This window comes from Pleurodeles waltl, chromosome 6, assembly GCF_031143425.1.
Source record: "Pleurodeles waltl isolate 20211129_DDA chromosome 6, aPleWal1.hap1.20221129, whole genome shotgun sequence".
NCBI classification, from domain to species: domain Eukaryota; kingdom Metazoa; phylum Chordata; class Amphibia; order Caudata; family Salamandridae; genus Pleurodeles; species Pleurodeles waltl.
The window spans coordinates 945,067,759-945,083,450 of NC_090445.1; the positions used below are offsets into that span (position 1 = coordinate 945,067,759).

Consider the following 15,692-nt stretch of genomic DNA (forward strand, 5'->3'; position numbering starts at 1 on the left):
CGAGTGCAAGAGGTTCGCCGTCATCTGGGGGTGGGTGACGAGAGCCGGGCGTTGGAGCCTTCAACAGCCAATCGTCTAGGTAGGGGAAGACTGAAATCCCTAACTTGCGCAGATGAGCTGCCACCACCGCCAACACTTTCGTGAACACCAGAGGGGCACTAGTGAGATCGAAAGGGAGCACGTTAAACTGAAAGTGCTCATGGCCCACCTTGAACCGCAAGTAGTGCCTGTGGGCAGGCAGAATGGGGTTGTGAAAATACGCAATCTGCAAGTCCAACGCTACCATCCAGGCTTCTTGGTCCCTTGGCCAAGAGAGCCAAAACTTCCTCGCTGAGTAAAATCAAATGATCCCCCATCAGCCGTGCTTTTACTGGAGGGAAAGACTGGAAGGGGAGGGAATAGCCCTTCCATGTAATCTGCAAGATCCATTTGTCCAATGTGATGGACTGCCAGTGAGGGAGATGAAATTGAATCCTCCCTCCAACTGGACCGACATGGTCTTGCAGAATCACACTAGGAGGGCTTAGGCACTGCGGAAGAGGTGGGGTGTGCAGTGGGCGACCTCTGGCTAGACCCTCTGGGTCTGACGGTGCCACAACCTCATCCTCGCACAGGATGCTGGAAAGCCAGAGGATGGTGGCTAACTTGTGGCTGGCGTGGTACCGCACCCCTTACGAAGCCTCAAAAGGGACAAAAGACAGACTGCTGACGAGTTGGCACTGAAAGCCCAAGGATCTGGCCGTAGCTCAAGAATCCTTGAACCTCTCAAGCACAGAGTCTGTTTTCTCACCAAAAAGGCGAGGGCCATCAAAGGGCATGTCCATCAAACTCGACTGGACATCCCCTGAACAGCCAGTGGACAGGAGGCAGGCGTGGCGACGTAGGGCCACTGTCGAAGAAATCGCTCTGCCAGCGAGTCGGCCGTGTCCAAGCCACACCTAATAGTAAACTTAGCTGCATTTCTCCCATCCTTCACAGCTTGGGTGAGAGCGTCCCGTACATCCTCCAGGACCTGGGGCAGCACCAGTCCCACTGTAGCCCATAAAGTATGAGAAAACCGGCCTAATAGGCAAGAGATGTTTACTGACCTCAAAGCCAGGCTGGTGGAAGAAAACAACTTCTTACCAAGTTGGTCCAGCCTCTTGGATTCTCTATCCAGAGGGGCGGAAGGGAAGGCACCATGGAAAGTGGAGGCTTGGACCACCAAGCTCTCCGGGTTGGGGTGTTGGGTGAGAAACCTAGGTCATTTGGAGCAGGTCTATGGCGGCGGCAAATTGTCCTATTTACAGGAGCCCCTGTGCTTGGTTTGGACCAGGTAACCAGAAGGCCATTTGTAAGGGCCTCATTGAAAGTTAACATCGGCTCCGATGTAGCAACCCCCGGCCGAATCACCTATGTCAGGAGATTAGTCCTGACTGGCAAAATATAGGTCGAAGACCACAGCTGCACTACGTACCACCATGGCATAAGATGCACCCTCCTCCGTAGCCACAGTGGGAGGAGACAGCATACCAGCATCTGGAGAAGTATCCAGTCCACTGGCTTCCCCTAGATCCTCATACCAGTCCTGTTCATGCTTCAATCCATACTCTAAAGGGTCCTCAGACCCCTCCCATTCCTCTCCTGTGTTCTGAATAAGCCTCAGGCACTGATCTGGGCCTAGACGGCGCTGTCGAAGTTGGAGTCGTATGACGTCATTCCGGCTCCAGATCTTCCGGAATGAGGATGGGGCTACCACCACTGGCGCTGCTATCGGATCCAGGGGTCCCCAACGATGACGTTAAATCCGATGGGGCCCTTGCTGAACCCAATGGGCCCGAAGACCCACCCGAGGGTGCAGCCCACTCAAAAACAAGGTGTATAGCCTCGTAAAATTCGTTGAGTGGGGTTGTCCGGTGAGTTCGTGTTTGACAAACTCCCAGACCATACTCTTTATGGCTACCCTGCACTTACAATGTCCAAGGTTTTGCTTAGACACTGTAGGGGCATAGTGCTCATGCACATATGCCCTCACCTGTGGTATAGTGCACCCTGCCTTAGGGCTGCAAGGCCTGTTAGAGGGGTGACTTACCTATGTCACAGGCAGTGTGATGTTGGCATGGCACTCTGAGGGGAGTGCCATGTCGACTTAGTCATTTTCTCCCCACCAGAACACACAAGCTGTGAGGCAGTGTGCATGTGCTGAGTGAGGGGTCCCCACGGTGGCATAAGACATGCTGCAGCCCTTACAGACCTTCCCTGGCTTCAGAGCCCTTGGTACCAGGGGTACCATTTACAAGGGACTTATCTGGGTGCCAGGGCTGGGCCAATTGTGGAAGCAAAGGTACAGTTTAGGGAAAGAACACTGGTGCTGGGGCCTGGTTAGCAGGGTCTCAAGCACACTTTCAATCATAACTGGCATCAGCAAAAGGCAAAAAGTCAGGGGGTAACCATGCCAAGGAAGCATTTCCTTACACACCCTGGTGAGGAACTGGCGCGGAAGGAAAAGAACTGACGTACGCGCGCCGGGGTGGTGCCTATATAGAAGACTGTGATGTCATAGATGACTAACGACGCTGACGAAACCACGCGGAGTCAGACGACGCACGCGGATCTGACCAACGCCACCCGACGGCGCACGCAGGTACTGCTCAGCAGAAACATTCTGGATTAGAAGCTGATGCCAGGGAATTCTAAGGTAAGGAATCTGCTGCTAGAAGTCTCTATCAGATCATTTTCTTTCCTAAAGTATCCAGCCTCTTGGATTCTCTGTCTGAGGGTGTCGCAGGGAACATGCCATGGGAAGTAGAAGCTTTAACTACCAAGCTTTCAGGGGTGGGGTGTTGGGTGAGGAAACTAGGATCCCCCAGGGCAGGGTGGTGGCGGCAGGAGCACCGGTGCTTGGCTTGGACCAAGTTCCCAGCAGGACATCAGTCAGTGCTTCATTAAAGAGCAATAGGGGTTCAGATGAGGAAGCCCCGGGCAGTCGCACTTCCGTCAATAAAATTGCCTTTACCACCAATGGGGGAAGATCAAGGTCAAGGACCTCTGCTGCTCTCTTCACCACCATTGCGTTGAATGCCCCCTTCTCCATAGCCACGGTGGGGGAGGAGAGTAAGCCAGTATCTGGTGTTGTGTCCAATACACTGGCATCTCCTAGTTCCCCATACCAGTCCAACTATTCACTAGGGTTGTGTAACTCGTATTCCAAAGGGTCCAGTGATCCTTCCCACTCTTCCCTCATGAAAAACAGAAAGTGAGCACTCTGCCTCACACTCCAGCATGAAGTCAGCCCCAATGTATCATGGTAAATGCAGTACAAGTTTGTTTTGTATCCATAAAGTAATCTAAAGTTTTTCACCTTAGTAGGTGCAGCAATTGCTGTAAATTTCTAGACATGTGTTTCTGGGTCCATCCCTTCATCAGCAGAGAGCAGCTTTGTCTATGGGGTTGCTGGAAATGCTGCCATGAGTCCTCTCAGGTTTATGTACCACACTCTGGCACGCAAGTGCTTCAACCAGAGCTCGTCAACTCGTTGGCTCAGGGGCACCTTCTTAAACAGGATGAACAGAAAGGGAGCACTCTGCCTCACAGTCGAGCATGTAGTCAGCCCCAGTGCATCATGGTAAATGCAGCACAAGTTCATTTTGTATCCATAAAGTAATCTAAAGTTTTTCACCTTAGTGGGTGCAGCTAGTGCTGTAAATCTCTGGACACAGGTTTCTACGTTCAGCCCTTCATCAGCAAAGAGAATCCTTCCCACTCTTCCCCCATGCCTGGTTGCTCAAAAAAATGCTCAGGCAATGGCTTAGAGCCACTGAGCCATGTCGGCACCATAATCAGCGCAGACTGACTGTTCTGACTCCGAGTCATTGGGTATGAGAATGGGGCTGGCGTTTCCTGGTGTGCCTGTGGTGCCAGTACCATCAGCATTGGGATCAGGGCTGGAGAAGGTTGCGTTAGCTTGACCAGCACTGATCGAGATCTGAGAACGGATCAGTGAGATTCCATCGGCGCCCAGGCCAGAGCCATTGGTGCAGAACATGATGGGGTCTCCTCTGACCCCACAGGCCCCAAAGGCGCCCTAAAGGGGTCAGACCGCTCAAATACGAGGCGCATGGTCTCGTAAAAGTCTTTAACTTGAGCCGGGGTCGCTCCAGCGCCTAGAAATGGGGATAGGTGCAGAGTCGGACATGGCAATGGCTTCGCAGAACTGTGCCTGGAACGCTGATCGGCCTCACTCGCCAGGTTGGGCGATGGATGAGGTGAAGTTGAAGACCGTTTAGACTTCATTTTCTTCTTGTGCCTCTTCCCAGAGTGTCCTGAGGACCTCGAGGGAGAGGAAGAGGACTTGGAGCTCCTGGAGCGGTCCTGCAACCTTCTTTTCAGTGGGAACCAAGACCTCCTAGGAATCACACTAACTGGCACTGACTGCTCCCTCAAAGCTTTGGGCACCATGACTCAGCAGTCCGAGCACGACTTCAGGTTGTGGATGTGCTAGAGACACCATAAGCACACCAAGTGCGGGTCCATTACTGAAATGGCGCGGTGATAGGTACCATATGGCTTAAACCCTACATTCCCTGTTAACATTTACACAATTTGCAAAAAATATTAAACAAAATGTTGAAAAGAGCCTGTCAAAAAAAGACAGTGGGAAGCTCTCCTCCAGATCAGCACTAACTGACAAGGAAAGAAAAGAACTGACATCCGCACTCCTTAGTTACGCTTATATAGGTGACCGTAACATCACTTGCAAACAGTGCCGATTTGATTGAATTTCTGTAAGCACTTGGATGTTATGTTGCATTGTTTTATATAGTGAGTGCACTAATCACTCAAGAGGGTATACAGGTACTTGGGCAGGTGTGTAGGTGTGAGGTGCCCAAGGTGCTTATATGAAGAGCCAGGTTTTCAGCTTCTTGCGGAACGCAAGAAGTGAGGAGCAGGCTCTGATGTGTTGAGAGAGGTCAGTCCATGTCTTGAGTGTGATGTAGGAGAATTAGCGACCTCCAGTTTTGCTTTTGCGGATGCGGGGAATGGGTGCGAGAGAGGCAGAACATAGGTATCTGGTGGGTTAGTCAAAGTACATCCAGATGTTCAGGTATTCTGGTCCTGCGTTGTGTATGGCTTTGTATGTTTGTTTGTGTGAAGTCTGAATTGACTGCATGTTGGAAATGGCCCTTTTTGAAGGGTGATCCCCAAAATGTAACTTCCAATTTCCTGGTTTTGATCCTATGCTGAAGTTTGTTTTTGCTGGCTTTATGACTCTGGGCACTTTACCACTGATGACCAGTGCTGAAGTGCAAGTACTCCCTGTATATATGAATTATCCATGATTGGCATACTTGATTTACCAGTAAGTCCCTAGTATAGTGCACCCTATGTACTTAGGGCCTGTAAATCAAATGCTACTAGTGGGCTTGCAGCACTGATTATGCCATGCACATGGGTAGCCCTGTAAACATGTCTCAGAACTGCTCTTGCACTGCCTGTGTGGGCATTTTGAAACTGCAATGTGGGCCTGGCAAGTGCACCTACTTGCCAGGACCAAACCTTCCCTTTTATTACAAGCAAGTCATCCCTAAAGCAGGCCCAATGTAGCCCCATGAGCAGAGTACAAGGTATTTAAAAGGTAGGACATGTACTGATGTGTTTTACATGTCCTGATAGTGAAATACTGCTAAATTATGTTTCACTATTATAAGACCTATCTCTCACATAGGTTAAAATAGGGATTGCCTTGAAACATCTTTTAAGTGTAATTTCCCATTGGGAGCAGATAGAGATATGGAGTTTGGGATAATTGAACTCCCAGTTTAGAAACACAACTTTTGGTGAAGTTGTTTTTGGATTGTAAGTTTGAAAATGCCACTTTTAGAAAGTGGGCATTTTCTTGCTTAACCATTCTGTGCCTCTGACTGTGTGCTGGAATACACATCTGGATCAGGATGACAGTAGGGCTGTTTGTGAATCCACTCTAGACAGTAACACACAGGGGGCTGAGGTACGCCCTGCATATCCTGATGGATCTTCCTGGTCTAGAGTGGTGGGAGGAGCTGACATGTACATAAGAATAGGGCTGTGCCTGTCCTCACACAAAGCAGTCTCCAAGCCCTTGGAGTGTGTGTGATGGAAAGGCAGGGTCTTGTGCACTACAAACACTTCTCTTTGAAGTTTGCCTGCTTCAAAGGCAGAAATGGTTATAAGTACTGGACCTCTGACCCCACCAAGTTAGAATCCTTCTGGACTGAGGACATTCTGCCCAGAAGAAGAGCTGGATGCTGTAGGGGGGACTGCCATTCTGGCTGTTGCTACTGACCTACTGCTTGCTGCTTCTGTCCTGGGAGTAAAAGGACTGGACTTTGCTTTCTACATCCCATTTTCCAAGGGCTTGACTGAGCTTGCCTCCTGTTAGGAAGTCTCAGGCACATCAAAGACTTCACCTACCAGTGCCTGGGCTCTTCTGCTGAGAGCCCTGACTGGCCAAGTAGTGCCAAATCCAATCCCTGGGCCCTTAGAAGTGGAAGCTGGTGACCCGAAGGAGAAAATCCATGCACCAATAGGCCGCAGCAGAAAAATCGACACAGAGCATGTACTGCAGCTGAAGAATCGATGCAGCGCCAGTCTCGCCACTGCAGAATCAACACAGCACCTGTTGCAGTGTTATTTCATCTACCCCAAGTGTCTGGATTTTTTTAGGCATTGTTCCTGAGCATCAATTTCTCATCAACTCTGCATCGCAGTAAGGAACCGAGGCTCTGTGTCCGGAAATCAAAGCATTGCCTCTCCTGCGAGGAAAGAATCAGCACATCACCTCCCCTGCACAGTAAGGAACAGACGCATAGCTTTGCTTTTCGGCAACACACCTCTCTGCAGCCTGCATTATCTTTGTTTTTGATGCACCCCAGGTACTGTGTGTTAAAAAGATACAACCATTGATTCCTATGGATTAAGGCTAATTGAAACCTTTAAAAAGTGACATTTGTGTATGTTGGACTTTTGTAGTTTTGGTCTTATTTTATTTAGATAAATATTGTCTATTTTACTAAATTGGTGTGGAGTCCTTTTGTAGTGTTTTCATTGTGTTATTGTGTGCATGAGTGTGTGTGTATACAAAGACTTTACAAATTGCCTCTGAGATAAGCCTGACTGCTTCAGCCAAGCTACCAAGAGGGTAAGCAGGGGTTATCTTTGCTGTGTGGCTCCCTTACCCTGACTAGAGTGAGGGTCCCTACTTGGACAAGGTGCAAACCACTGCCAACTAGAGTCCCCATTTCTAACACTGCTGTTGCAAATGGGGACTCAGTGAAGCTTCCTGAGGTGCGGTGTGATATGGGTGTGCAATAGGAGGTCGAATATGATTCTTTCAGTGGTGATCTGGAAGGTTTGGAGTCTGTGTAGGAGTTGTTTGCAGATTCTGGCACAGAGAGTGTTGCCAAGGTCCAGTCTGCTGGTGATGAGTGGTTTTGTGATGGTCCTCCTGGTGTTCTGAGGCAACCATCTGAAGATCTTTTGTAGCATGCGTAGGATATGGAAGCAGGAGGTGCACACTGCATTGACTTGAGCTGTCATGTTAGGCTTTGATAGGATGATCCCTAGATTTCTAGGGTGGTCTCCGGTTGTGGGTTTTTTGGTGTTGGCCATAGCTGTAACAGCCACTGTAGGGAGCTGGCTCTCTATAAAGTGCACTAAAATGAAGTACCCTGTGTAGAGAGTCCAGTGGATCCCCAATTGGTTTTGCAGAGGCAAATATAGATAGGACTAATGCTCTATTTTGTGGTAATGTGGGCGAGCAGTTATCAGGGGGTAGCGCTAAGCATTTGCTATACTCACAGAGGCAATAAATGAGACACAAACTCAAAGAATAAATATGAGACCAATTTAGGAAAATAACAATTAGTTTTATATATGTTTCAAACCCAAGAACTTCGTAATCAGGTAAGTAGACTTTTAAGCATTAATATTTTTGCAGTTTCAGAAATCAACAATTTGTGCAAGTGTCAGAGTTCTCTCTATGTTATCCTATGGAGGAAAAACAATGTTCAGCAAACACAGGGTTAACGACTTCCGAGGTCGAGCTCAGATGGCTAAGTTAAGTATTGGGCATCGATCAGAATCACACCAACAGGTCACACCGGGTGGCAATGGGGGGGCCAGGTGCAGAAGTGCAGTAAGGCCTCTGGTGCCCAGTGTTTCTCAATTGAAGTTGGACCACATGACAAACACGCAGCTGGCTCTGAAGATGGAGGAACATGTGAAGTAGGGTCTTTAGGAAACTTGGCTGTTGTGTGTTGAGCACCTATGGTCTCATCACCTTATACCAGGTACAGGTATCCCCTATTAGTGAGGTGAAGACAGTGGCTAGGAAGCCAGGGCTCTCTAGAGGTAGTTGTAGATGAGTAGCCAAGACTTATCCAGGAGACATGCAAAGCTTATGCAATATCACTACAGTCACAGAGCACTTACACACATGAAAAAAACACAGTGTTACAAAAAGAAAGGTATTTTATTAAAGTAAAACAAATATTAACATACTGTATAGGCAATACTCCACTAGGAGGTGAGTAAAAACATGATTATGTACACATTAGAAGTTAGTGATTAGCATAGAAAGCAATAGCAAGTAGTAAAAACAATAGAAAATAATGTAGATCCTAGGGGTTGACCAAACCAAATACTAAGTAAGTGGAATGTGACAGGTAGTCCCCCATCTAAAAAAGTGAAATCAGTAAAGGGGAGTTGGAGGAACTAGGAACCCCAAAAGGTAAGTGCCAGGGTGTCCCCCAGTGAACAGGAGAGAAGAGGTAAGTACCTGGTTTTGCCCAAACCCACAGGAGAACTTTGGAAAAGGACTATACAAGACCCAAAGAAGACTGGAAGAAACCAAAGGTGGAACCTTACAGAAGACAACCTGCAAAAGAAGGGGACCAAGTCCAGTTCGAGTTGAAGTGTCTGGCTGTGGCAGGAGCCACTACCCAGCCTTCTGTGGATGCAGGACCAGGTCGACGGTGGATGAAGAAAGTCAGCAGAGGAGTTCCAGAAGTGATGCAAATGATGTCACATGTTGGCAGGCATGATGCAATCAAGCCTTGACAAATGCAAGAGTCGGAGAAGAAGGTTTTGCAAGGCTAAAGACGACCAGCAAGGTCCAGGGGACTTGACCCAAGGATGGGAGTCCAAGGTGACCTTTAGCAGCTGGGAGAGTCACAAGAAGAGGAGGCAGCCCCCACAGATGACCCAGAGGCAGAAGGCACAGGAGTCGCAGTGAGGCCCACTCAGCACACCTGAAGAGGAGTCCCATGTCGCTGGATCAGCAGGCAGGAGAATGTGCTTTGCAGGAAAGCATGCGGGAGGCAGGGGCTACACGGAACCTGAAGGTCCCTCGGGGAGGAACAAACAAGCCTTTGTGCACGGGGTACTGTCCTGCAAGGCGGGTCAATGGCTTACCATCTCCCAAGTTGGACTGCTGGTAGAGAGGACCAAGGGGGCCACTCCAGACCACCACCTGTGATGCAGGATCCATGTAGTTCCGGAGGAGAGAGGATCCATGCAGCCGATCGTTGTTGCAGTTGATGCCTGCGGATGCAGAGGAGTGACTCCTTTACTCCAAGGGCGATTCCTTCTTACTTCTTGTGCAGGCTGAAGACTCATCAGCCTCAGAGGATGCACAGCCTGGGAAATGTTGCAGCAGCTGGAAGGAGCTGGAGAAACAATGTTGCAGAGTGCAGTCGTCGCTGGAGTTGCAGATTGTCAATTCCTGGAAGGTCCAGTTGCATTCCCGGTGGCCAGAAGATGAAGTAAACAATGCAGAGGAGTCCTGCTGGAATCTTGCACGTCGAATTAGAGGACCCACCCATGAGGGAGACCCCAAATAGTCCAGGAAGGGTGATTGGTCACCTAGCAGAGTAACCACCTATCAGGAGGAGGCGGTGATGTAATCTGCCTGACCTGGCCACTCAGATGTTCCCAGGGGCCTCTGCCCACCTTGGATTCAAGATGGCAGAATCAAGTGGCCATGTTGAGGAGCTCTGGGCACCAGCCATGAGGTGGTGCTGGACAGGAGAGTGGTCAGTCCCCTTTCCATTGTCCAGTTTTGCACCAGAGCAGGATCCGGGGGTGACTGGACTGGTGCAAACTGGTTTACGCGGGGAGGGCACCAAATGTGCCCTTCAAAGCATATTGGTGACTTGGGAAGGTTACTCCTCCCAAGCCATGCAACACCTATTTCCAAAGCTAGAGGGTGTTGCCTCCCTCCCCTAAGGAAATCCTTTGTTCTGCCTTCCTCTGCTTAAGGTGGTCAAGCAGCAGGAGGGGAGAAATCTGTCTGAGGGGTAGCAGTAGCATGGGTTGCCCGGAAAAGCCCAGAAGACTGGTAGAAGCAATGCTGGAGGTCCTCTAAGGAGCCCCCAGAATGCATGGAATCATACAGCCAATACTGGCAACAATATTGGGGTATGATTCTGGCATGTTTGATACCAAACATGGCCAGGTTCAGAGTTACCATTATGTAGCTGGACACAGGTAGTGCCCTCTGACCAGTACACGGGTAAAATAGCTTCCACGCACTTATGACGTCCAGAGAAATGGGGGTGGAGTTTGTAGAGGCATCACTGCTCATGCAGGGGTGCCCTCAGACACAGGTACCTGCACCCTGTCCTCAGGGCTAGGAGGGCCTGCCATAGAAGTGATTGCAGCCCATAGGGAACCCCCTGGTGCCCCAATGCCCTGGGTACCTAAGTACCATATACTAGGGACTTATATGGGGGAACCAGTATGCCAACTGTGGGGTGTGCTAAGTCCTAAACAACCAAATTTAGGGGGAGAGAGTACAGTCACTGAGGTCCTGGTTAGCAGGATCCCAGTGAACACAGTCAAAAACACACTTACAGCAGGGGGGGTAACCATGCCAAAGAGAGGGTACTTTCCTACAGTGTCCACTTTAGCTTGTACACCTTAGGAGTGGGACTGGCATGGAGTGGAGACTCCTCCTAATCCGTCTAATTTTCTCGCCTTTGCTGCCACCAAAAGTGGGGTCAGGACAGGGGGGTTGGTCATCTTCACCATTTGGAGAGACCTGGGTCACATTACAGAGGCAGCAAGGCCTTTGAAGCTTCCTGCCCTGCCGTGTCCATCCTGTCTGGGTGAGGAGGTAACACCTCTTCCCAGTGCAGGCTTTTGGCTCAGGCCCTCAAGGGTGCTGGCTCTCACCTTGAGGGGCCAGAAATGCATCTGTGGTGGCTGAACTGGTCAGGATAAGTCGGTCAACACTCTAATAGTTGGTAGAATTCCAGGGGGCACTGCTAAGGTGCCCTCTGTGAGCATATATTAAAAAATGTATCACTGTGATCAGTGAGGGTTTATTGTTCTGAGATGTTTTATACCAAACATCCCAGTATTCAGAGAAGCCATCATGTAGCTGGGGAACTCGTAAAGACCAGTGTCCAGCACATGGTTTTAAAATGGCTCAGGTGTCCTAAGAACCAACAGAGACATAACAGGGGTATATCTGCTTTTGCATTTATGACCTCACATGTGCCCTGATGCTCCTTGCTTTAGGGTGACTTACACCTGGCACATGCAGTGATGGGGACCTGGCACACAGGAGTGTGTGACAGCTTGTGTTTTCAATTTAGCCTGCACCTACGAAGTCTGAAATGGCAGCACTGTGTGGGTTTGGGGAGGGGTCCCTGGGGATGGCACAACTAGTGCTGCATCCCTCTGAGACCTTCCTTAGTATCCCAGGCCCCAGGTACCCGGGGTACCATTTACTAGAGACTTAGGGCCATATGTACAAACACAATTTCCCATAGACACAGAATGGGTAAGACCCTTTGCTACATCTGGCCCTTACAGAGGTAGTTAAAGAGTTTGTCAATTTTGCAAAACAACTGTGTAGTTTTGGGAAAAGAGATCAGGCACTAGGGTCCTGGTTGTCAGGGACCCAGTTCAGTAACAGTCAAAGCCACATCAGAAACCAGGCAAAAAGTGTGGGCTAACCATGTCAAAAGGGGTGATTTCCTACAGCCACCAGGTGAAGTCCCATTGGAAGGTCTTGTTGCCAAACACCAGTACTTCGGTTGTGTTGGAGCTGAGCTTCAGGTAGCTGGTTCGCATCCAGTCTGCTACCTGGTCATGCAGTTGGTGAAGTTCGTCCTGTTGCTGGTTGCCTTATCCGTCAGGGAGAGGATGAGTTGGGTGTCATCAGTGTAAGAGACGAATGTGATGTCTTGTGGTCAGATGATGTTGGCAAGAGGAGTCATGTATATGTTGAAAGAGTAGGGATGAGTGACGACCCCTGGGGACTTCGCATATCAATCTCTTGGTCTCTGATATGAAGGGTGACAGATTGACCCTTTGGGTTCTTCCCATAAGAAAGGAACACATCCATTTGAGGGCAGATCCTTGTATGCCAATCTGAGATTTTGTTGGGGAATAAGATTGATAGGTTATCACTGCGTTGTTGGGAGGCAGCAATGTTGCTGACAGTGGCTAAGGGTGAAGTGAAATCCTTTATGATAAAAATAAATCTTCTTGCAGCTGTTGGAGCTTCCTTTGATGCGTTCAACTTGTGCCTTTTTCTTGGCGTCTCTTAATTGCTGGTGATAGCTTTTGAGTGCAGCCTTGAAGGTAGTTGTGTCTGTGGTGTTGTCGCTGGCTCTCCATTCCCTTTCCAGCTGTTTACAGTGTCGTATGGTGTCTCTGAGGTCTTCTGTGTACCAGATGGCCTGCTGTTTGATCTACTATGCTTGCTAGGTTTGATGAGTGCGGGGCACTCTGTGAAGTTCTTGTTCCAGTTGTTGAAGTTGTTGATATCCTTGTTGAGGTTGCCCTTGGGAATAGATTGATGCGTGCTGAGAGTCTGGTTTTTGTGATTTTGCCCTAGCTGTGGTTTAGAATGCTGAATCGGGGCAGGTTGTTGACTTGAGTTGTGTTGATTTTGAAGTGAATGATGGAGTGGTCAGTCAATGTGAATGGTGGGGTGGGGTTGTATTTGATGCTGTTGCTTGTGGTGAATATGGGCTCCAGTGTGTGTCCTGATTTGTGTGTCAGTCCTGGGATGAGCTTGGTGAGTCCGATGTTGCTCAAGTTTTTGAGGAGTGCTGTGGAGCAGTGGTCGTTTTAATCTTCCAGGAAAAAGTTAAGGTAATCGAAGAGAATGTCGGCTCTAGAGTCAATGGTGAGTGGAGCGACAAAGTTGGTGATGTTGTTCGTAAAGGTGGCTTTTGGTCCGGGCGATTGAAAAGCAGGGGTTCCGTAGAGGGTGAAGAGATTTGCAGGTTGAAGTGCGGGTCTTCCATGAATGGGGTGGTGTTCTCTGTGGATATTCTGCATTTGGTGGATGACCTGCAAAGTTTTATACCACTACACATGTCTGAAAATGAGCCTCAATAGTGGAACAATTGTCATGACTTGCGAGCATCGTGATCAAGAAATAGAAAATGGATTTGAGGAGTGCTGCAGTGCCATTAATATATCAGGGTCTAATCACATTTCATAGCACCAGACAGCATTAGTGCTAGAGACTGAATGCAGATTAAACTGACTGGTATAGTGAAATCCACCATGTTACACAATTAGATGACATGAACTTATTCTGTTTGATATAAATCATCAGTGACATAGCACATTCCAAGCACAAATCAGAACGAGAGCACCAATTAAAACGAGAACACTTGGGACACCCAATTCACAAAGACATTTAGAGCTATAAACCTACATTTATGGATGTTAGCAATCCACAAAACGGTACCTGCTAGGTCAAAATAGCTGAAAAACTGCATACACCTATACACCAACTTCATAAAATTACACAGTAGTAATCTCATTGAAGGGGTGGGAAAGATCAAATCAAGGTTAGGTTTGAAAAACGTTTATGAACACTTATAAACTTGGAAGTATGTTGCCATAAAACTACTAAACTATCTACCAACCCTTTCCCAAAAGTTGATTGTTTGGAAATGTACTCCAGCAAAGGGCTGGAGTAACTGTCCTTCCAGGGTGAGAAAGATAATGGACACTTCTAAACTTCTTGAGGGCATAGGTGAAAGGAGTTCTTTATGGGGAGAAATATTTTTCATGTTAAGGAACAAATGTGCATCAGCTGTCTGGATTTCCCCAAATATACCCTTTGAATAACTGCACTTGGGGACCTTCAGATGTAATTTACTGTACCACAGTTTACCAGGAGTACTATTGAGAAATCTTATTAATTTCCAAACATTTTACATCTACATCCAAACATAGCAATGCATCTCCAGGTGTAAATGTATTACTTTTCTATGTGAATCAGGCCCTTTATATATTTATTTTAATAAATAAAAGGAAAGCACAGCTCAGGTAAAGTCATCAAGGGCATGATACTCACTGGATACTCTACATTCCTGCTAGAATTCTCCTGAGATGAATGAGGACATATAATTGCAAGTCCTTTTATATAATTGAAGTAAAGTTGCCTACATTTATATTTGACAGTTATATTACAACTCATTACACTTATTGCACACTAATTCGCTTGGCTTACTTTTCTCCAATAGATGCGGACCTCCAAGCCTTCTCAGATCCTGTATTGCCTGGCCAGTGGTCTTTCCAATTCCTAACAAATCTAAAACGATAATGAGGAGCAACCGTTTAGTTTTCTGTGGATGAATGGGTATGTATTTTAAATCTGGCAGCATAAATTAAAAAAAATACGGTGGTATAAATACCAATATTTCATAGGTAATATTTAATGGAAGTGACATCAGCATGACAGCCCCAATCCACTCTGCACATTTTCATAAATGTGCATTGCTTAATTAACGTTCTAATTATGAAGAGTAAACAAAACCGGAACATACCAATTCTAATCAGTGTCCATTGTTATCTACACCTAACAAAGAACTTTAACAATCTTCCTTATACTGTCAGAATGTGTTTAGCAAAACACACTGTGTTCTCATAATAATTCTGTTTCAATTAACTCGCTTCTTTCATGCTAACTGCACCAAAATAACATATAACAAGCAACATGTACACTATGGTCCTAGGTTGGCGTTCTGGTGTTTACAAACAACTAGGTCTTCCAACTCATGGTTTATTATGCCAATTGAGCCACTCGATTATAATATAGAATCATATTATGCAGTTATCAATTAGGGGTCCTCAATACCTAGATATGTATAGATACATTCACTGAAAATATTGTTAAAGTGAATTTAGGATTTATTATTTTACTCGGAAGACAAAACATGAAATTCCAATTAAAAAAACCATAGTAAAAGCAAGGTTATGTTTACAAGACACGAACTAAAAACAATAAAATTCACAAGTCATGGACAGCAAGGCACCATAAATCTACCCAGAGCACTGATCATCACCTCACTCATGATGTCACCATGGTCACTGAAGGCCACTGATTGACGAACGAGTTACTTACCTTTTGTAACGCCCTATCTGGAAGACATTCTAGTTGCAGACTCCTTACCTTTTTAAACTTCCCCAGGTGTCAGTCTGGATTCAGAGATTTTTTGTGAGCAGTACCCCTGTGAGTCATTAGGTGGCATCGATCAGCTCCGCGTCCCTCATTGGCATTGTCAGCGACAGATATGATGCTGTGGGTCCGATGTAGGCCCCAACCCCGGCGCACTAACAACAGTTTCTTTTCATGAATTTCCAGGCCAGACGCGCAGAGCCATGAAGAACACTGAACAATGGTGCGTCAAAACTAGGGC

The 15,692-nt window shown here is 47.5% G+C and overlaps 1 protein-coding gene across 2 annotated transcripts in view; it reads right to left on the reverse strand.

Annotated features, from left to right (window-relative positions):
- Window positions 1-15,692, reverse strand: part of CFAP46 (cilia and flagella associated protein 46) — a 1,580,346-nt gene that overhangs the window by 10,613 nt on the left and 1,554,041 nt on the right. For both annotated transcript variants that reach the window (XM_069239769.1, XM_069239768.1), the window contains exon 61: window positions 14,504-14,584. In XM_069239769.1, coding sequence (XP_069095870.1) covers window positions 14,504-14,584 — 81 coding nt within the window. The remainder of the gene's footprint in view (window positions 1-14,503; window positions 14,585-15,692) is intronic.